Raw genomic sequence first — 22,500 nt, 5'->3', positions numbered from 1 at the left:
GGAGGGAATCACTGAATCGTTTGGGTTGGAAAAAAAAAAAAAGCCCTTTCAGACCGTCAGGTCCAACCATTCCCCCACACCAGGGGTCCCCCAACATCTCCACGCCTTTCAACACCCCCCCCAGGGATGGGGACCCCACCCCTGGGAAAGCGGGGGGACCCTTTTGGGGAAGAAATGGCCCCAAATCGCCACCCTGGGAAAGGGTGCCAGGGAAACCTGGGTGAAACTCGGGGCCGTTCCCCTTTCTCCCCCCCTTCACCTCCTCACCCCGGGGGTCCCGGGGGATGCGGGCTCTGCCCCCACCCCCCCCCTCCGGGTGCCCCGCCCAGGGGGGGGGCGGGGATTCCCTTACGTCACAGGGAGGGGTTTCCCCGCCACCCCCAGCCCCATCCGCCCGGCGGTGCGGGGACAGCGAGCAGGGGTGCGGGGGACACAGCGCGGAGCCCCGCGGAACCATGACCTCCCGCAGGTAAGCGACGAGCACCCACCCCACCCTGCGTGGCTACCGCCGGGATCCCCGTGGCTACCGCTCGCCCGGACTTTCCTCTTCCCGTTTCCCCTCGGTTGCCCGTGCTGGGAGTGGGGTGGTCACTCTGGGGTGGGTCGCACTTGGGGTTTGGTCGCCTTTGGCTACCAGCCCGCGGTTTGCCCGCTCCATCTGCTTGTCCCGGGGAGGGCAGAACGTTCCGCGCCCGCGGGAAAAGCCGCGCCTCGTCCCGCCGGCCGTGGAGGGGTTGGGGAAGGGGATGCTGAGAGGGAACCAAGCTTGAAAAGTTGCTTGAAATAATTCTGTGGGCTGTGAGGGAAAAGGAAAGGAAAAAGAAAAAAAAGGGAAAAAAAAAAAAAAGATAAAGAAAAGAAGAGAAAAGAAAAAAAAAAAGATGTTTCGGTGCATCTGGTGTGTTGGTGGTGCCTCCCCCGGCTTCTCACGAAGAAACTGTTTCAAAGCTTCAGTTTTGGGAGGAAAAAGTCACCCGAGGAGATGGTGTGACGTGGGGACATCGTCCCGCCTCGGTCCCTTCTAAGGGGGGATCAGACACCCGGGGGATGGGCTCGCCCTGCACCAGGCTGCACCCCCAAGCCCAGGGGCTCCTGAGGAGCTGGTTTGGGGTCCTTCAATCTGCTCTCCCCTTTCAGGTGACCCCAAAAAAAGTGTTTGGTGCCCTTAGAAGCCAAGTGTGCTTTGGGAAGGGCTGAGGCTGGGGAGCAGCTGATGGGCACAGGATGGGTGTCAGGACAAGGAGCACTTTTGGGGTGTTGGTGCAGCCCCCAGGAGTAGGGGAATGGGATTTCCACAACTACCTCATGAACTGGGAATAACTCTGGGGTTTCCTCATTCCTGCCATGCCAGGGCTGAGGGGCTTGCTTGCTGTATGGGATTTGGGGTCCATCCAGCACTGGCTGCTTCCCTTGTCCCATGTTTTGGGAATGTTCTGGTGCAGAAGGAGTTTAGGGAGAGGCAGTGTTCCCCTGGGTTTGGTGACCAAAGGTGCTGAGGGGGGATGGAGCTGAAAGAGGGGAGGTTTAGATTAAGATTTGAGGCTGAAATTCTTTGGGGGGAGGGTGCTGAGCCCCAGGGTGCCCCCAGAAGCTGTGGCTGCCCCATCCCTGGAGGTTGGATGGGGCTTGGAGCATCCTGGGCTGGTGGGATGAAGCAGAGAGCTGGGACCTGTGGGTGACATCCTCTGCCCTGCTCTGGGCTCTCTGTGCCCAGAAACAAGCCAAGATTTAGCCACCCTGCCCTCACCTTGCTCACTCCACCCCCTCCAGCAGCAGACTGGAGCAAACTGGGTATAATGGTGCTGCCAGCTCAGCCCTTGTAGGAGCCCTAAGAATCCTGGCCAGGGAGCTGGGGGGGTGCTTGTACTGGGGGCTGCTTGCTCCCAGCATCTCATCCCACCTGGAAGTGGATGGAGGATGCTGGGTTTGCTGCTGCTGGGTTTGCAATGCTCCTCAGCTCCTTTGGCTTTGCCTTTCCCTCTGCCTGGCTACCAGAAGTTTCTCTTCTCTTGCCCAGCAGCTCCTGGGTCGTCCCCCCCCATACGTGTCCTGGGTCCTCCTACCTGGTGCTGTGCTGGCTCCAAGTGGGGTGGTTCTGCCCAGATGGACCTGGTGGGTGATGGGCTGGGCTGCTGGGGTGTCAGGGGGCTGAAGAAGTCCCTGGGGAGGGGTGGTCACAGCAAAGCCCAACTCAGGGACTCACAGCTGGGTCTTTTTTGGGTTGGCAGCATCGTGTCTGCATCCTTCCTCGTGGGTTGTGTGGGAACCCTTGGGATTTGGGAGAGTTTGGCATTTATAGCCTGACTTAGAGAATCATTTTGGTTGGAAAAGAACTTTAAGATCCCACTTGAAGTCCCACTGCTTCCCCAGCACCCAAACCACCTCTGACCCGTGTCCCTCAGCATCTCCCCAGCTTTGAAACCCTTCCAGGGATGGGGACCTCACCCTGCCCTGGGCTGGTGACCCTTTTGGGGCTGAATTTTTCACAGCAAGGCAGTGCTGGGTTCCTGACAGGCAGGGTACAGCTGAAGGAGGGGGAGCCACAGGGAAATGATTCTTCCCCAGCTCCATCCCAGCTGCTCCCTCTCCTCAGGGACCATCCCCATGGCTGGGAATTCCCCTGGCACCAGCTGAAAAACCCTGGGAGCTGCTGAGGGTTACAGGTGGGATTGTCACCCGCTGTCCCTGTCCCCTGATGGATGCTCTGCTGGATTCAGGGATGCTCTCAGGAGGATCTGCAGGGACTAAAGGATGCTGCATCCCATCCTACCCTTGACACATGGATCAGGGGGTTGGAATGGCTGCAGGAGCAGGAGTGGGGCTGCAAGGCTTTAGGAGTGATGGGGGGAGGGGGAGAATTGGTTGGGATGTGTCAGCCCCAACCACCTGCAAATAACGAGCCCCCAGCTCCTGCCTTGGTGCTTTTATTCCTTTACAACCCCAGCCTGCTGGAGGAACCATTTCCCTCTCCCAGTTTTACTGGCAGGGCTGCAAGGGCTCAGGGACTCCATCACAGCTCTTCTGGAATGGCAAGAGCTTGGAAATTTGCAGATTCCCAAATGTGCCCTTTCTGTTCTTAGAATGGAGCTGCAAGTGTGTCCTGAGCATCAGGGGGTGGCATTGCCCTCCCTGCAGGGATTTCTCCTTCCAGCCAGCTTTCCTGGGATGCTGGGAAAGAGGGAAAGGAGTTAACATCAGCTCCTGGAGGTGGATTTTTCTCCAAAAAGGCTGTCCCAGTCCTGCAGGGTTTGGGATGGTCACAGGTCCCCCTTGAGCTATTTAGTCCACATTGATTTATTTTTAATTTTTTTTTTTTCTGTTGTGTTTCCCTCTCAACTCTTGGATCCCTATCATGAGGAGAGGGGATGCTCCAAAGTGGGGAAGTTGGGGTCAGGGAAATTCTTGTCCCAAAAGCTTGGATGAGCAGGGAATGGTTTCCCATGCTGGTGCAGGGCAATTCCTGCTCATCAAAGGGATCAGCTCCATCCCACTGGATCCTGAAGCCTTCCTGTCTGTCCCCTTGTCCCTGCAGGGTTTGGGGTGGTCACAGGTCCCCCTTGAGCTATTTAGTCCACATTGATTTATTTTTAATTTTTTTTTTGGCTGTTGTGAGTGTTTCCCTCTCAACTCTTGGATCCCTTATCATGAGGAGAGGGGATGCTTCCCAAAGTTGGGAAGAATCAGGGAAATTCCTGCCCCAAAAGCTTGGATGAGCAGGGAATGGTTTCCCATGCTGGTGCAGGGCAATTCCTGCCCATCCAAGGGATCAGCTCCATCCCACTGGATCCTGAAGCCTTCCTGGCTGTCCCCTTGTCCCCTGAGCAGGCTGGGATCCCAGCTGGCTCCTTCCCTTTCCCCGGATAATTTCAGGTCCAGGAAGCAAAACCAGGTCAGGGTTTTGGCACCATTGGGTTTTGTTGTTCAGCACCAGAACCAGGAGGAGCAGATGGAGAAAGGGCCCAGGAGCAGCTTGAATTCCCCCTTCCCTTTCCCTGCAGGGCCCTGGGAACAGGGACAGGATCCAAGCAGAGCTTTTCCTGCCCTTTCTGCTCCTGAACCTCAGGTTGTCCCGGGGCTTCTCCCCCTCCCCAGCCAGGCTGGGGGAAGAAAATCCCTTTGGATACAGGAAAATCCCAGCTCGAAGGGGCTGGAGAGGTGGGAGAGGGTGTCAGGACCCTGCTTTTTCACCCAGGTTTTTTTTTTCCTTTCCCCCCCAGATTTTTTCTTTTCCCCCATTTTGTTTTATTTTTCCCCCAGGTTGTTTTGTTTTATTATTTTTCCCCCAGTTTTTTTCCCTTTTTCCCCCATTTTTTCTCCTTTTTCCCCAGTTTTTTCCTTTTTCCCCCAAGTTTTTTTTTTCCTTTTCCTTTTCATCCCAGTGAAAGGTTCCCTTGGCCACAGCTCCTTCCTCCCACCCATGGGTTGGGGTTGAAGCCTTTTCCTTTTTCCCCCCCTCTTTTTCCCCCCTCTTTTTCCCCCCCTCTTTTTCCCCCCCCTCTTTTTCCCCCCCCTCTTTTTCCCCCCTTCTTTTCCCCCCTTCTTTTTCCCCCCTTCTTTTCCCCCTTCTTTTCCCCCCCTCTTTTCCCCCCCTCTTTTCCCCCCCTCTTTTTCCCCCCCTCTTTTTCCCCCCCTCTTTTCCCCCCTCTTTTTCCCCCCTCTTTTTCCCCCCCCTTTTTCCCCCCCCTTTTTCCCCCCCCCTTTTTTCCCCCCCTTTTCCCCCCCCTTTTTCCCCCCCCCTTTTTCCCCCCCCTTTTCCCCCCCTTTTTCCCCCCCCTTTTCCCCCCCCTTTTTCCCCCCCTTTTCCCCCCCTTTTTCCCCCCCCTTTTTCCCCCCCCTTTTCCCCCCCCTTTTTCCCCCCCTTTTCCCCCCCCTTTTTCCCCCCCCTTTTTCCCCCCCCTGTTTTTTCCCCCCCTGTTTTTTTCCCCCCCTATTTTTTCCCCCCCTATTTTTTCCCCCCCTTTCTCCTTTCCCTCCCTTTTTTCTCCTTGGGGGCCTTGATGCACACAAGGGCCAGACACAACCTATCAGCCCTCCCATCCCACTCTCCCCAGAGATGTTTCCTTAGGTTTTTCCTGCTGTTTCCCAGGAAGCATCATCCCTCTGCATTCACTGCACCATCCCTCTGCATTCATTGCCATCAGGGGGAAGCTGCTGAGTGCTCCCTGGGCTCCATTAAGGCCCATTACAGGCTCCCAGTTTTGCTGCAGGGTGAAGTGCAGGTTGGGGTTTTATGGCAGGAATAAGAGGCTTGGAAAGGTTGGGATTCCTGTTTACCATCTGTTTCCATTACCCTTCCTTCCCCAGCTCCTCCAAAATTCAAGGATCTTGCATCAAAACTCTTTGGAAGGGAGGAAATCCCAGGCTGTGGAGGGGCTGGGGACATTTCTTGCCCTTTTTCCATGTGCATCTGGGATACAAGGAGATTCCAAGCACTGTGTGTGTGTGCTTGGGATGGGAGGGTTGGGCTCTGGGGGGATTTCCCAAGGTGGGAAGTCCCTTTTTGGTGTGCTGTCCCTTTTTGGGGACAGCAAACAACTGGGGCTTCCTAAACATCCCCAGAGAGGCTCTGCTTGGGCAGCCACGTTTTAATTCCCTTGGAAAAAAAAGGGGCAATGGGATTTGTTGGGGTTTTGGGGCTTTGGTGAGCTCTTCCAGCAGCCTTCTCTCCACTGGAAAAGGTTTTGAAGGTTCCAGTTCTTTTCTTGGAGCTGCCCAGGAGCCCACTCAGGAATCTCAGGCTGGGCAGTGATTCTCTCCAGTAACTCTTGGGGTGCTCTCTGTGGGGTTGGGGTGATGGTTCCCTTCAGCAAGTGGGGTTTTCTGGGACTTTTCAGCCCTGGAAGCCTGGGAAAACGTTCTCCAGGGTGACCTCTGGAGATGTGGTGGGGTGGGTGAGTTTCTGGCCAGGGTTGGGGGCTCTGTGCCCACCTCTTGGGTAGGGAGCTGGGGTCTGCCCATGGGGAGGCTCAGGTTCATGTCACCTTGTCCCTTGTCACCTTGTCCCTTGTCACCTTGTCCCTTGTCACCTTTTCCCACTTTGCAGGTGGTTTCATCCCAACATCAGTGGGATAGAAGCAGAGAAGCTCCTCCTGACCAGAGGTGTCCATGGCAGCTTCCTGGCTCGACCCAGTAAGAGCAACCCAGGAGATTTCACACTCTCTGTCAGGTAAACTGAGGCAGGGAGGGGAGGAAGGGGCTGTCCCCAAGCCTGCCCAGAGGTGACCTCCTTGGGGTACTGCTGGAAGGTCACTGAGCTCTGCTTCTTGTTGAAGAAGCCACAAGATTCCTCGCTGGGTTTCTTGCTCCCTGTGGGCATCCCACTCCCTGTTGTTCCAGGGTTGGTTTGGAGCTCGTGGGAGGTGTTTCCAGAGCGTTTGTTCTGTCCCATCTTGGTCCAGTTTCAGAGGAATTCCTTGTTTGGAGTTTGGTTTCTTTGTCTAGAAGGGACCTGAGGAGCCTCCTGGTCACCATGTTCCCAGGCAAGGTTCTGGGCATCACCTTCAAGGTGCTCTGGTGTTCTTTGGGAACAAGGCAATTCCAGGAAGGAAAAGCTGCTGGTTTGTTGATGTTCTTTGGGAATTTAGCTCCTTACACCACGTTGGAGGAGATGCAATTGGTAGAACTCCATGAAGTTCTCCAAGGAGGTTGAACTAAGCAAAAATTGACCCACTGAGTCCTGGAGAAAAAAGGAGGAGTTTGGGTGGGCTCAGGATGTGAATTTTCCAAGAGATTCATCCAGGACCATTCATTCAACCATCCCTGGGTTTGGAGAAGATTTTGTCAGCCTGGATGGAGCCTTTCCACCTGGCAGAGCCCTGACCCTGAGCAGTCCCACCCTGGGTTCCTCACTCAACACAGGGAAAAGGGAAAAGTCCTTTTTTTTTTTTTTGTGCTGGAATTGGGAGGGTTTGGGTCTTGACTTTAGCTCCTTGGTCATCTTGCCATGGGAATGAGAGGCACGAAGTGCTTTTAATTAGCATGGAAAATCAACTGGGTCACAGAGAGCTGTGAGTGGCAGAAAAAAAGAGGGGGGGGAGGTGTGAGGGTTCTTTTTGGTGTGAATTTGGTGTCTTTTCCTCTCCCTTTGAGTCCCTTGGTGAAGTGAAGCACTGACAGCAGCTGCAGGGTGCAGGGAGGTGCAGGTCCTGGCTGGGTCCTGATGTGGGAAGAGATCCAGAGAGCTGCACAATTCCCATGAAGGAGCAAGGGAATTATCACACTGGGGTTACTGGGGCCAGCCCAGGGGTCTGCGTGGTTCCCTTCCCTCTGCTCCATCCCTGTGGCTCAGCCAAAGGCCATGAGTGGTTTGGTCCCTTCCATTCCTGCTGCTCCCCTTTTCCAGCAGGTGTTGGGATCAAATCCTGGCTTCCCATGGAACAGCTGCACAGCTCTGCCACAAAAAAGTGCCATCTGCTATTAAACAGCACCAGGTCCAGGCACCTGGGGACTCTGGATATCTGCTCTCTGCTTTATTTCACCTCCCAGGACATCCAGGGTCCAGTCTGGTGGCTTTCCAGCCCAGCTGGGAGCTGCAGAGGTGATGGAAATGGGAAGGAAAAAGGGAGGGGGGGGGATGCTCAATGCCCTTTGTGTCTCCCATGACCTTGAGGCTTCATGGGATAAAGGACCCTGGTTTCTCTCCCTGCTTTTCATCCCCCAAGTGCTCAAAGGCCAAGGGGAGGGGGTGGATTTGTGAACTGAGCCTTTGTGGGCTTGGGGATGGAGCTTTTAGAGCCTGGGGGCAGCAGCAGAGTCTCCTCATCTGCTGCCTCCTGGGCTGCACAAAGGCTCTGGGTGTCCCAGCTCCATTCAGAGCACTTTGTGTGCCAAATCCTCTGGGAGAGGAGGCTTTGTCCTTGGGAGTGCTTGGCTGGAGAGGGGATCTCACAGCCAGCTTTCATTTCCATGCCCTGAGTTGTGCCTGCCAGGCTTTGGTGGCTCAGCTGAGGTTGGTGGGGACAGCCTGGGGCTGGGCTGCACTTTAGAGATGTGCCAGGAAGGGTGAGCAGTGTCCCTCCAGGAATTCCCCTTCTTTGGGTGACAGGGGTTTGGCTTCTGCCTCCAAGACACAACCACAAAATCATTCTGAAAATGATCAACCCTAAAACAACCCTAAAAATAAGGTGAATTCTAAAAGCATGGGGTTTATCCTGATTTTCCCATTTATCCCTCTCCTTGAGCTCTGCCCAGGCTCCTTGCAGATTTTCACCCCTTGGTCAGGTTTCTGCTGTTTTTCTCCTGCTGTGAATGTGGGGGGGTGGCTGTGGGTGCTGTCTCTGGGTGGGTGCTGGCACTGGGCATCCCTTCCATGCCAGCTGAAGCATCCCAAAAAGTGGTGGAGGGACACAGAGTGGCCGTGCCAGCCCCCTGACTGCTTCTGAGAGCTCTTCCTGAGGCTGCTGTGCTTCTCTTAGAGCTCTCTGTGTCCTTCACCAATCACCCCAAAACCCTGCAGATACCCAGCACCAGGCTCACAGCATCCCATCTCCTTTGTCTACTGGAGAAGAAGTTGCTGCCAGGTAAACAGAGCCCTCCTAGATGGATTCCCATCAGTGCCTGCTGCTGGGGAGTCTTTCAGAGGAGGCTCCAGCCCAGGAAAATCAAGCAGGAGATGATTTTGTGGAGTTGGAGCCAGATGCACAACCCCATCCAGGGGTCTGTTCTGCAGACAGACAGAGAAATGGGGACAGCCCCACTGCTGAGAACCTTTGCTGGGGTTCAGCTCTTCATTTAACCTTCTTTCATTTCCCCCCATCCCTAAAAAAAGGGTCTCTGGCTGACCTGGCACTCCTGCATCCCATGGTTGCCTTGGTTACAAATGGAGATGCTGGGAGCACCATAAAAAAGGAGACATTTGCCCAGCTCACCCATCAAGCTTCCAGCCACCTCTCCCCACCTCAGTGTCTTTAAAATGCAACTGATCTGCATCTCTGGGCTTAGGGTGGCCTGAGGAGGGGGGTGGCCAGGGTGACAGGGGGGCTTGGGACAGGCACCCAACCAGCCTGGAGGGAACCCCTGGGGAAGGGGAAGCATCAGTGCTGTCAGCACAGCTTATAGGGGTTGCAAATCTTAAGTAATTTTATTGGTTGGGGTGGTTTTGTTGTTTAGCAATTATATTGGTTTGGGTGATTTTGTTGTTGGTTTGGTTTGGGTTGTTTTTTGGTTTTTTTAAACTCCTTGGATGATCCAAGTGCCCCTCTGCACGTCTAAAGCAAGGAGAGGTCAGAGCCTCATCCATCTAAGAGGGTAAGGAGTGTAGGGAACAGAAGGGAGGGGGAAAGAGGAATTATTCACCTCCTGTGTGACTTTCCCTGGAAAGCAGAAGGCTGGGAGCTTGCAAGACCCAGGGTCACTCCTTGGCTGAGTAACCTTTTAGGAGCATCCATCCCTTCTCCTGCTGGAGGGGAGCAGCTGGAGGGAACCCCTGGGGAAGGGGAAGCATCAGTGCTGTCAGCACAGCTTATAGGGGTTGCAAATCTTAAGCAATTTTATTGGTTTGGGTGATTTTGTTGTTGGGTTTGGGTTTGTTGGTTTTTTTTAAACTCCTTGGATGATCCAAGTGGCCCTGTGCACTTCTGAAGCAGGGAGAGATCAGAGCCTCATCCAGCTAAGAGGGTAAGGAGTGTAGGGAACAGAAGGGAGGGGGGAAGAGGAATTATTCACCTCCTGTGTGACTTTCCCTGGAAAGCAGAAGGCTGGGAGCTTGCAAGACCCAGGGTCACTCTTTGGCTGAGTAACCTTTTAGGAGCATCCATCCCTTCTGCTGGAGGGGAGCAGCTGGGGAGTGCATGGGACAGCTTGGAGAGGCAGGTGATGGTCAGGAGGGACCTGGGCACAGTGCTGGGGTCCCTTTTTTCATTCTCAGAGCCTTTTTTGCCTCCCTGCCCCAGGAGGAACGACGAGGTGACACACATCAAGATCCAGAACACGGGGGATTACTATGACCTCTATGGAGGGGAGAAGTTTGCCACCCTGGCAGAGCTGGTGCAGTACTACACTGAGCAGCACGGGCTGCTGAGGGAGAAGAACAGCAATGTCATTGAGCTCAAATATCCCCTCAACTGCCAGGATCCCACCTCAGAGAGGTAAGGCTGCTCATCCCACCTCTCCCAGCATCTCTGGCTGATGCTGATGCTGCCACCCTACAGCTCTTTGGGTGGGATTTGGCTGTTGTGACCCAAAAGCTGCGTGGGTGACACTAGGGCTTGGTCGACTGAAAGGGCTTTTCCAAGCAAATCCCTGGTTTCTGTCTTTGGGATGTGTTTCTCTCCCTAATCTGGGTGCAGCCATGAGGAGAATCTGCCTGGGGAATGTTTGCTGGGTGGCTGTGTGTCCTGAAGAGCTTCCCCTGGCTGTCAGGTAGCTGGGACTGAAGAATCATGGAATAGTTTGTGTTGGAAGGGACCTTTAGGGCAAACTCTGGTGTGGGTACAGTCCCCAACCTGAGCAGGGACATCTCCAGCTCCAGCAGGTTGCTCAGAGCCCCATCCACCCCCAAGGCTCCTGCAGGTGAACTTTAGCTTTGGTTTTAAAGAAAACAAAACCACCTCCAAGTGACCTTCTTGCCTGCAGAACACTGGGTAGAAATACCCCAAGAGAAGCCTTCCCCCAGCAATCCCAGTCCCTCACCACTCTTATCCCAGTAGCCATCATCTCACAGGGGTTGGGACCTTCCCTGCTTGCCATGGGCCAGCTCAGGAGGTTTCCAGCAGCTGATCAGTGACTTTCTTTCCACTCCTTCCCCTGTGACACTCCAGTGACCCCTTTTTTCCTGTCCCTCCCTGGGATCAGAGGCAGCAGCTGATGGGGTGGTCGGAAAGGAGAAGACTTGTGGGTGCCCAAGGAGGCCCTGAGTTAGCTGGAGCGGCCTGGGAGAGGAGAAGTTGGGACTGGTTTTGGTTCCTGAGATGGAGCAGAGATTTTTCCCCCCTTGGGAAGTCCCTCCAGCCCACTGGAGGGTTGCCAGGGAGGTTTCTTTGCTGGCAGGGTGGCCCTGGAGAAGTGGAAACCCCCTCCAGCTGGGCTGCCCCATCACTTCCCCCTAAGGAAAATCTGACTTGGCAGGGGAGATTCCAGCTCCTGCCCACACATCTGGTGCTGCCAGGGTGGAGGGAGAGAAAAAGAGCCCAAATCCTCTAAATAGGTGACCTGAGGATGGGGTTGGGACAGGGTGGGATGTGTCAGGGGAGCAGCATGTCCAGGAGTTGGGAGAGGGAGGGCTGAGTGTTGTCAGCTGCTGTTCTATAAACTCCATCCCTTGGGCTGAAGTTGCTGAGATGTGATGTGAGGCCACTGGGAAGTTATTTTCAGCCTCTCTGGATTCCTGGCAGCTTGGCTGGAAGGCCAGGAGCCAACATCTTCATGTGGACCTGTGGCATCTGCCCAGAGCCACTGCTGGGTGTTGATGGAGCACAGGGGTCTGAGGAAATAATAATAAAAAAAAAACCTCTCTGCTTCACTCCAAAGTCTTCCTGATCCCTGGGAAGGGCTTCCTTGTCTTCTCTGAGGGTAGGGGACATGTTTGCTGAGCTGCCAGGGAGGAGCAGATTCTTGGTTGCTTGACCCCAAGGTGTGGCAAGGCTGCTACAGGTTTCTGACTTCTGGTGGAGTCACCAGCCCTCGAGAGATGAAAAAACCAAAAAAGATGGAGATGTAACACTTCAGAACATCCTCCAGTGGGCATGGTGGGGTTTTTCTGGGTTGATGGCTGGACCTGGTGGTCTCGGAGGTCTTTTTCAACCATGATTCTGGGATTCCAACCCAGGTGGTTCTGTTCTCCCCCAGCCAGACCTCAGCTGAGGTTTGGAAACCCCTTGGGCTTCCAAAAATCCTTCCCAAACTGTGTCAAAGAATTTTGTTCCTGCTCAGGGCTGCCCGTGATCATTTCTGCTGCTGAGTGCAACCTGCTGCCTCCCAACAGGATTTTGTTTGTTTGTTTTCCCCCATGGGAAAAATGAAAGGAAAAAGCCAACCACCCTTGAGTAAGAACTGCCAGAAATTGGGTTCCTTCCAGCATGGTCACAGCCCTGTCCCCAGGTCACAGTGTTTGTCACCCATCACGTGGCACTTTCATCCTCTGCTGCTGTTTCCCATTTGGCTGGGGAGGGGCTGAGCAAAGCCTTGGGCCAAGGCATTGATGTGACATTGCCAAGTCCCTGGGGACTGCTGCTAAAATAACTCAAGCCTGGGTCATGCCAGGGGCTTGGGAGCCTGGAAATGGGTTTCCCATCCACACCATCCCCAAGACACCTCTGATCTTGCTCTCTCTTGCTGCTCCCCAAGGTGGTACCATGGGCATCTGACTGGCAAGGAGGCAGAGAAGCTCCTGACAGAGAAGGGGAAGCCAGGGAGCTTCCTGGTGAGAGAGAGCCAGAGCAAACCAGGAGATTTTGTGCTCTCAGTGTTGACAAACGAGGAGAAGATGGAGACGGGGGATCGGAAACCTCACGTCACCCACGTCATGATCCATTACCAGGTGGGAAATGGGGCATTCCTGCCCTCCTCCCCCTGCCTTTGGGTTGGGTTGGGGCCAGGTGGGAAGTGGGGCATTCCTGCCCTCCTCCCTCTGCCTTTGGGTTGGGTTGGGGCCAACTGGAGCCCTGTGGTCAGGTCTGACCATGCTGTTGGCATCTTCTCCCCCAGCCCGATGGGAAGTATGATGTGGGAGGAGGAGAGAGGTTTGACACACTCACTGACCTGGTGGAGCACTATAAGAAAAACCCCATGGTGGAGAAATCTGGAGCTGTGGTTCACCTGAAGCAGGTAAGAGCTCCTCCAGCACACATTTCTTGCTTCCCTGCCCACATCTGCTCTTTGACAGCTCCGTGAGCCTGAGCATCCTCCTGGCTCCTTGGCATCCTTGCCCAGGGTCACACTTGCCACCCTGGCCCCACAGTGAAGACTTCAGGAATGGCCCCAGCTCCTGCCAACACCCTCAGGGATTCAGGAAGTGTTTTTTCAAGGTTGAAAGTTCTCTGTCTTTCTGTTCTTGAAAGGGATTTTTTTTCTGCCTTTCAGCCCTTCAATGCCACGCGCATCAACGCGGCCAACATTGAAAACAGAGTGAAGGAGCTGAACAAAATGGCAGATCAGAGTGAGAAGGCCAAGCAAGGGTTCTGGGAAGAGTTTGAGGTACAGGATTCTCCTGGGCTCTGTCCCAAGAACATCCCATCTGCATGGCTTTGTCATGGCTGGCCACCAACAGGGACCTCTTCTTAAATGGGGGAGTCACCATCCCTGAGGGTCACCATCCCCAAAAGCCATTTGGACCTGGTCCTTGAGGCCATGGTTTAGGAGTTGACTGTGGTGTTAATCAAAGGTTGGACTGGATGAGCTTGGAGGTCTCTTCCAACCTAAACATTCTGGGATTCTCAACACTGTTGCCTCTTTCCCTGTTTTCTGTATTCAACTGAGTTTCTCCCTGGTCCTTTTTTCATTGCTTTTTCTCCAAGGCAGTTTCTCCTTCCCTGGAACTGCTTTACCTCTTCTTCCCTCAGGGATTTCTCTCTCACCAAGCTGCTTCTTGGCTCCTTTTCCCTTCCTGCCAGCTCTTCCTCTGCTCTTCTGGGTGGCAAGAAGCCAAGGGTTCTATCAGAAGAGCCCTTCCTTTGCCTTTAACTCTCCTTACCTGCCCAGAGCGTTTTGTTCTTGTCTGCTCTGCTCCACAGATGCTGCAGCAGCAGGAGTGCAAACTCCTCTACCCCAGGAAGGAGGGACAACGACCAGAGAACAAGGCAAAGAATCGCTACAAGAACATCCTGCCCTGTAAGGACACGCTTGGCTTGGCTGTGGTTGGCTGTGGTTGGCTGGGGTTGGCTGTGGTTGGCTGGGGTTGGCTGTGGTTGGCTGGGGTTGCCTTGTCTTGGGTTGCCTTGTCTTGGGATGGCTTGTCTTGGGATGGCTTGTCTTGGGATGGCTTGTCTTGGGATGGCTTGTCTTGGGATGGCTTGTCTTGGGATGGCTTGTCTTGGGTTGCCTTGTCTTGGGTTGGGTTGTTTGGGTTTTTTCACCCCAATTTCTGGGGCTAGTTAACCCTGCAGAGCTTTCTGATCCCAGTCGAGTTGGGAAGAGGAGTGCACTTGGAGCAGCCCCGTTAATCCAGGGCTTTCTCCATCCCCTTTTTAACCCCTCCTACCTGGCCAGCACTGGGTTAACCCCTTCTGCTCTGTGCCTGGAGGCCAAACCTGCTGCAGACCTCGGGGTTCTGGGGTTTCTCTCCTCATTCTGGGCTCTCTTCCCCTGCAGTTGACACCACTCGGGTGACACTCCGGGACACAGACCAGAGCGTGCCGGGCTCTGACTACATCAACGCCAACTACATCAAGGTGCTTGGGGAAGGGCAGGTGGCACCTGGGGACTGTCCCCAACCTGCTGGGCATGGGCTGAAGTTGTGCCAGGGGAGGTTTAGGTTGGAGATGAGAAAGAATTTCTTTCTGGAGAGGGTGATCAGGCATTGGAATGGGCTGCCCAGGGAAGTAGTGGATTCTCCGTGTCTGGAGATCTTTCCAAAGAGCCTGGATGTGGCACTGAGTGCCATGGGCTGGGAACTGCAGCGGGAGTGGATCAAGGGTTGGACTTGATGATCTCTGAGGTCCCTTCCAACCCAGCCCATTCTATGATTCTGTGATTCTGCCTGGGAAATGCCATCAGGAGGCAACGGGATGGCAAGAGCAAGGGTGTTCCCTGGACCCAGGCCAAACGTTGGGTTTTCTGACTGTGTCCCAAAGGATCTCCTCGTTCTGTCACGTTCCATTTGCTCCTGGTTTAGAGTTTGTCTCAGTCCCCTCTTTTTATTGCCTGTTCTGGAGGTCCTGGGGGATTGACTTGGGCTCTGTCATTGACCACTATCTCTGAGGTCAAATTATAATTACATCTATATCTAATATTAATATTAGATATTATCTATTATGTATTTATATTATATATTATATTTGTTTTATATATTATATTTATATCATATATAAATATATATACATAAATACATAAACATACAAACATATAAACATATTAAAATACATAAATATATATAATATAAATATGTAAATTATATAAATATAAAAATAAGTATATATAAAATATATGTAATATATATAATATATAATATATTTTTATATATTTTATATATTATTTTTATATATAATTATATATTATAATGTATTATAATTAAATAATATATAATTATTTCCAGCACTGCTGCTCTAGGGACCTAAGGACCAGCCTTTGGTCTGAGAAGCCTTGGAGGATATTTTATTATTTTATTTTTATTTTTTACTATTATTTTTGTTTTATTTTATTTCTATTAATTTTTTTATTTTATTATTTTATTATTTGTATTATTTTATTTTTATTTTATTATTATTATTATTTTATTTTTATTCTATTAACTATTATTTTTGTTTTATTTAATTTTTTTTTTTAATTATTATTTTCTTTCTTCTCTCCCTTTCTCCCCAGAGCATCCCAGAAGATGGCAGGAGCTCAGAGCACTGCAAGACCTACATCGCCACCCAGGGCTGCCTGCAGACAACAGTCAACGACTTCTGGGCCATGGTCCACCAGGAGAACAGTCACATCGTTGTCATGACAACCAAGGAGGTGGAGCGGGGCAGGGTGAGGCTGCTGTCCCCAGACCTGCAAGTCACCAAGGAGCTTCCATTTCCCCTCTGTCCCTTCAATCCCTGGAGGAAAAGTTCTGCTTTGCCCTGCTCCCCGTCACCATCCCTCCTGTGTCCCCAAGTGTCCCTCGGGGGGGCTGCAGGGGACAGAGCAGCGGGGAGCTTGTCACAGCCAAGTGGAGAGACAGGGGGAGACAGGATGGGTGTGACAGGGACAAGAGGAGCTGTGCCCCCTCCCTTGGGTGCCCCCTCCCTTGGGTGCCCCCTCCCTTGGGTGCCCCCTCCCTTGGGTGCCCCCTCCCTGGGTGCCACCTCCCTGGGTGCCACCTCTCTGCACTCCATGGCAAGTGGGAGCCAAGGAGCAAGAAATCCATGGAAGAAAGGAGCTCCCTGGGGTTGTCCCATGCAGGGGGGAGGTGAAGGTGTCCCCACCCATCAGCTGCTGGATGGACAGGAGGGGGGAGGCAGCCCCCGAGTGGGGATTTGGCTCAGGAGTGAGAGCCATGGCTCAAGGCTGTGTCCTGGGCAGAGGAGGGAGATGCCCTGAGGGACCACGTGGGGAAATGTCCCTTGGTGCTCCAGCCCTCTCCTTCTCACCTCTCCCTCTCTCCTTCCCACCTCTCCCTGTCCTCTTCCCCTGTCCTCTTCCCCTGTCCTCTTCCCCTGTCCTCTTCCCCTGTCCTCTTCCCCTGTCCTCTTCCCTGTCCTCTTCCCCTCTTCCCCTCTTCCCCTCTTCCCCTCTTCCCCTCTTCCCCTCTTCCCCTCTTCCCCTCTTCCCCTCTTCCCCTCTTCCCCTCTTCCCCTCTTCCCCTCTCCCCCTCTCCCCCTCTCCCCCTCTCCCCCTCTCCCCTCTCCCCCTCTCCCCCTCTCCCCCTCTCCCCTCTCCCCCTCTCCCCCTCTCCCCCTCTCCCCCTCTCCCCCTCTCCCCCTCTCCCCCTCTCCCCCTCTCCCCCTCTCCCCCTCTCCCCCTCTCCCCTCTCCCCCTCTCCCCCTCTCCCCTCTCCCCCTCTCCCCCTCTCCCCCTCTCCCCCTCTCCCCACCTCTCCCCCTCTCTCCCTCTCCCCCCTCCTCTTCCCACCTCTCCCTCTCCTCTTCCCACCTCTCCCTCTCCTCTCCCACAGGGATGGGACTGTAGCAGCACTCAGGGGACAGGTTCCTCCCACCCTCCCCACTCATGGGTTGCTCTCTGGTGTTGCTGCAGAACAAATGTTTTCGGTACTGGCCAGACAAGGGCTGCACCAAGGACTATGGGGACATCTCTGTGACCAACGTCAGCGAGAGGGAGGCCCAGGGCTACTGCCTCAGGGAGCTGGAGATCCTGCGGGCTGCCCGGGTGAGACCTCTGCCCACCCTCTGACACCCCCAGGGAGGACCTCTGCTTCCTCTGGTTGTGTGGGGTTGGGTTTTTTTAAGAATTGAGTTGCATGGATTGTTCTAAGTAAGCAATAATATGGTGGTGTTAGAGACAGAGAGCATGGGAGGATGGTGGTTGGAAGGGAATTGTCTGGTTCCTTCTTGATGATCTGGTTCCACCTAGACCATCTGGTTCTAAGGGACCATCTGGTTCCTTTTCAGTCCATCTAGATGATCTGGTTCCATCTAGACCACCTAGGTCCCCACCTAGGTCCCACCCAGGGACCATCTAGATCCAGCTAGATGATCTGGTTCCACCTAAACCACCTAGAGACACCATCTAAGAGACTATCTAGTTCCTTCTTGGTCCATCAAGATGATCTCGTTCTATCTAGACCATCTGGTTCCAAGGCACCATCTAGATCTATCTTGATGAACTGGTTCCAAGGGACCATCTGGTTCCAAGGGACCATCTAGATCCATCTAGACCATCTGGTTCCACCTAAACTACCTGTTCCTAAGGGGCCATCTAGTTCCTTCTTGGTCCATGTAAATGATCTGGTTTTAAGGAACTATCTAGATAATCTGGTTCCATCTAGACTACCTAGTTCTAGGGGACCATATGGTTCCAAGGGACCATCTAGATCCATCTAGTTCCATGATCCATCTAGATCCATGATCCAGTTCCATCTAGACCATCTGGTTCTAAGGGACCATCTGGTTCCAACCCTCAGGCAGGGACAGCACCCACTAGACCAGGTTGCTTCAATTAATATATAGATATATATATATAAATATATAAGATTCTATAATTAATGGTCCTACTGCTTAACTTCTGGGACCCTTTTCCCCATCTCTGACAAAAAGCCAGGCAGGGGAAGGCTCCTGGAAGGGCTTTTCTGACCAGCTGGTGGTTCTCTGCTCCTTGCAGGACGAGTGCCCAAGGCTGGTGAAGCACTATCAGTATTTTAGTTGGCCTGACCACGGGGTGCCCAATGAACCTGGGGGGGTTCTGAGCTTTCTGGACCAAGTGAATCGGGCACAGAGAAGCATCCCAGACACGGGGCCCATCGTGGTGCACTGCAGGTAGGAGCTGGGGGATGTCACAAAAAAGTTTGGGTTCCTATCCTTCCAGTCAGGAGCTGGGCAAGGGGGATGAGAGGACACCCACGGGACAATGCAGCCTGCTCTCAGAGCCTTAAAAACTTCCAGGGATGGGGCTTCCACCACCTCTCTGGGCAGCCTGGGCAGTGTCTCACCCCCTTCATGGTGAAGAACTTCTTCCTAAATTCCAACCTAAATCTCCCCTCCTCTGGTTTGAGTGATAGCAGCCATCCCAACCCTGCCCAGGAGGCTGGCAAATGAGTGATGAAGCTGAGCTGGCTGACTCTGGGAGATGTTTCCTCCTCCAGTGCTTGATTTCCTTCTTTTTCTCTTTCCAGTGCTGGAATAGGACGCACAGGCACCATCATAGTGATAGATATCCTGGTGGATATTATCCACAGGCAAGGTGAATAATCCCTCGTGCCTTTCACTGGTTGCTTTGCTCTGACCACTTCTGGGAACACCCTGTTCTTGAGCAAGAAGTTGGGATGGGATCTCCAAGCAGTGGGGATGGGATCCCCAAGAACTGGGGATGGGATTTCCAAGCAGTGGCAATGGATCTCCAAGAACTGGGGATGGGATCTCCAAGAACTGGGGATGGGATCCCAAAGCAGTGGGAATGGGATCTCCAAGAACTGGGGATGGGATCTCCAAGCAGTGGGGATGGATTTCCAAGAACTGGGGATGGGATCTCCAAGCAGTGGGAGTGGGATCTCCAAGCAGTGGGGATGGGATCCCCAAGAACTGGGGATGGGATTTCCAAGCAGTGGCGAGGGATTTCCAAGAACTGGGGATGGGATCTCCAAGCAGTAGGGATGGGATCTCCAAGTAGTGCGGATGTAATCCCAAAGTAGTGGGAATGGGATCTCCAAGCAGTGGGGATGGGACCCCCAAGCAGTGGGAATGGGATCTCCAAGCAGTGGGGATGGGATCTCCAAGAACTGGGGATGGGATCTCCAAGAACTGGGGATGGGATCCCAAAGCAGTGGGAATGGGATCTCCAAGAACTGGGGATGGGATCTCCAAGAACTGGGGATGGGATCTCCAAGCAGTGGGAATGGGATCTCCAAGAACTGGGGATGGGATCCCCAAGCAGTGGGACCAGTAAGGGTAGAACTCCAGTAGCCCTTCTAGAAAGGAGCCACTAATTCCCCTTTCCCTTGCTCCAATCAAGCCAGCCCTGCCTCAGCCATTCTCAGTTCCCCAAAAAAACAAAATTAAAGAACCAAACAAATTTTTAAAAGATCTGAAAACCTCCCAGGCAGAGAGATTCACCAAATCCCTTCCCTGCAATTCAGCAAGATCCTGCTGAAAGCTTCCAACATTGTCATGTGGTTTTTCTCAACATTTTCATAAGAGAACTGGTTTGGTTTTTGATTATTTTTTTTTCACCCTGACTCCCCCTGCCTAACCCCTGACCCTGTGGCTCTGGGGCAGGCTTGGACTGTGACATTGACATCCCCAAAACCATCCAGATGGTCCGGAGGCAGCGCTCGGGCATGGTGCAGACAGAGGCCCAGTACAAGTTTGTGTACATGGCTGTCCAGCAGTACATTGAGGTGGAGCAGAAGAGGTTGGAAGAAGAACAGGTGAGTCCTGGTTGGGTTTGAAGTGAAAAAAAAAATAAAAAAAATAAAAATGAGCAGAACTTCCACCTTTTCCCTTCTGCTGCCCTGGATGCTTTGGGAATAAACCCACACCCGCTGCTCCCTCTTCAGGCTTTCTGTTGGGAAGGGGGGTTTATTCTCTTTGCTTTCTCTTTCAGAGGAATAAAAGGAAAGAACGAGACTACTTGAATATTGGCTGCTCCCCTCTGGAAAAAGGCAGAGCCCCAGGGCAGCCCCCTCACCACGGGCCCACTCTGTGTAAGCTGAATGTTCTTCTGCCAGGCTGAGAACTTCTGCTGCAGAAGAGAGCAAAAGCCCCACGTTTTTCCCCTTGCCAGCCTGCCTCTCCCATCCCTGAAACCTGGGAATGGCTAAAAAGGAGCTGGTGGCCCCAGCACACATGCTGGTGGTGGGATCCCTCCAAGCCCACCTTGCTTGTGTCCTGCAGAAGCCTCTTGGAACACCTTGAAGCCCAAGTTGGATGGGGCTTGGAGCAAGCTGAGGAAGGGGATGTGGACAAGATGCTCCTTAAGGTCCCTCCCAACCCAATCTTTGATTTCATTTGGATATTTTATACAAATTCCTTTAGTTCCCAGAGGGAGAGAAAGCAGGGTTGGGAATGGTGGGTTAACCCTGTGTTGTCTACAAGGGAAAAAGGGAGCTTGGCTGGGGCATCACCTGCTTCCCCCCCAGGCTCTGGGAAAAACTGAAGCTGTTCCTGACAAATTTTTTTTGTTTCTTGCCAGGGCTGAGGATGATTCAGCTTCTGTCTATGAGAACCTGAACATCAAAAGCCCAAAGGTCTCAGGGATGAGTAACACAGGGAGATAAAGGAGCTGGAGGTGAGAATGTTCCCCTGGATGATCCCAGTTTTCCCCATGCTGTGTTGGCATCCCCTTCATCCCAGCTCCTCTCCTGCTTGGCTCTCAGCAGCTTTGCCTGCCCTGGGGAGGGCAGTGATGGATTCCCTGGGGATGTTTGATGGAGCTGGAAAGTGTGGCTGTGGCCAAGGGGAAGGACATCTCCAGCACTGCCAGGAGTGGGGTGTGGGGAAATGGGTTTTTAGGATTATTCTGCATTTGTCAGGCTGGGAATAGAAGAGACTTCACTCACTCCTCTCAGCTCTGTACCCTTTCCTCCCAGTTTCTCCCAGTTACCAACCATTCCATCCTTTTTCCTTCTCATTTTGGATGCAGGTTTGTCAGTGTTTGCCTCCACCCTTTCCAAGTTCTGCAATCATGGACAATTTTTTTTTGCCTCTCTTGCCTTTCCCAAGCACCTTGGATTCAGCAGCTGAGAAGCAAGCAGAGCCTCCAGAACCTGCCTTGACCTAACTTATTCATCAGAAGGATCTTCCCCCCTTCCCCCCTCTATCCATGGGCTGCTATTTATGTGGAAGTGCCTCTGGACATTCATTAGGGCTTCAAGGCTCAGTTGTTTCCATTTCTCTGGGTTTTCTTGTTTGTTGGTTGTTTTGTTGATTGTATTATTACTTTTTTTAATTTAAGATTCTTATTTTTTACACACAAAGGAACAGAAATGACTTGTTGCTTAGGAGCTTGCCCAGGGTTGAGGGTGTTGGGAAAACATTTTAATGTTTTCCTTAGGTCAGTCGTTTCTAAGTTTTGCAGTGGTTTTTAGGCTCCAACCTGGAGTCTCCTTGTTGCCTTGTGAGGGTGAGAAACTGAGAGCCCTGCCTGAGCCCAGCTCTCTGCTTCTCTGCTCCTTCTCACCCTTCCCTTTGCCCATCCCACTCCTGGATTTCTGTGCAACCCTCCTGGAGCATCCTCAGCCATCCCTGTGTTTGTGAGTGTGTGTTTGTGAGTGTGTCTGTGTGCATGTGTCTGTGTCTGTGTGTGTGTGTGTCTGTATGTGTGTGTGTTTGTGAGTGTGTGTGTCTGTGTGTGTGTGTCTGTGTCTGTGTGTTTGTGAGTGTGTTTGTGAGTCTGTGTGTGTCTCTGTGTGTCTGTGTGTGTGTGTCTGTGTCTGTGTGTGTTTGTGAGTGTGTGTGTGTGTCTGGTGTGTGTGTGTGTGTCTGTGTCTGTGTGTGTGTGTGTGTCTGTGTGCACCAGGACTTCCCAGCAGGCTGGAGACATCACTGAGCATCTCCCACCCTCACCTGAGGGTCTGAATGTTAAAATCTCACCAAGCTCTGGGTGCTCTCTGGGTGCTGAGGAGCAGGGAAGCAGCTGTGAGCTGGGTGCTCCTCTGAGCTGAACCCCTGAGCTTGTTGCAGCTCTGCTCTTACCTTACTCTTTTTATTTTTACTCCCTCCTATGAGTGTTGTACCTGCTGAGTAGGGCTGCTGTAGGTGTGTTTGTGACCCCAGCAGCACCACAAGGATGAGGCTGTCACTGTCACTGTGGGGAACCTTCCAGCCCTGCTGAGAGGTCCTGACTTGTGGCTACCAATGCTTCCCCTCTGCCAGCCCTGGTCCTGCAGGAGAGGACCTCAGAGTCACTGAGGTCTCCAGGTGGGCTCTGGGGATAAACTTTGGGGCTGAGTGGCAGTGCCTGGACCTCCAGAGCATGTCTGAGGTCTCTGGGGGTGAACTCCTTGGTGGCATGGTCAGGGTGTTTGTGGCTCCAAGGGTTGTGCAGGAAGGTTTGAAGAAAAGCACAGTGATGGCTTGATTGTATCTCCTGGCTGGTCTTTCTGTCCCTTGCTGCAGGGACAGGAGAACTGTTTGGTTTTATTGCACTTTTAATAAATGTTGAATATTCTCAAAGCTGCTCTTATTATTCTGATCATTATTATTGTTAATTATTGTTTTCCTCCCTTTGGTTTTAAGTAATTTGCTTTTAGGGACAGCTGAATGGCTC

General features: G+C 52.9%; 1 protein-coding gene across 1 annotated transcript; it reads left to right on the top strand.

Moving 5' to 3' along the window:
* Positions 1-397: 397 nt before the first annotated feature.
* On the top strand, positions 398-21,524 carry LOC103537454 (tyrosine-protein phosphatase non-receptor type 11-like). Its single transcript, XM_030463626.1, is given in 17 exon segments — positions 398-469; positions 6,044-6,166; positions 9,891-10,085; positions 12,283-12,475; positions 12,643-12,762; positions 13,018-13,131; positions 13,668-13,764; positions 14,245-14,324; positions 15,454-15,609; positions 16,816-16,947; positions 17,899-18,053; positions 18,410-18,477; positions 19,509-19,660; positions 19,837-19,915; positions 19,918-19,936; positions 20,425-20,520; positions 20,875-21,524. Coding segments are annotated over 16 exon segments (1,782 nt in total). The 5' UTR covers positions 398-455; the 3' UTR covers positions 20,510-20,520; positions 20,875-21,524.
* Positions 21,525-22,500: the final 976 nt, after the last annotated feature.

This window comes from Calypte anna, chromosome 21, assembly GCF_003957555.1.
Source record: "Calypte anna isolate BGI_N300 chromosome 21, bCalAnn1_v1.p, whole genome shotgun sequence".
Classification (NCBI taxonomy): Eukaryota; Metazoa; Chordata; class Aves; order Apodiformes; family Trochilidae; genus Calypte; species Calypte anna.
Note: the sequence above shows the minus strand (reverse complement) of the source record. Positions and strands in the feature narration are given on the sequence as shown.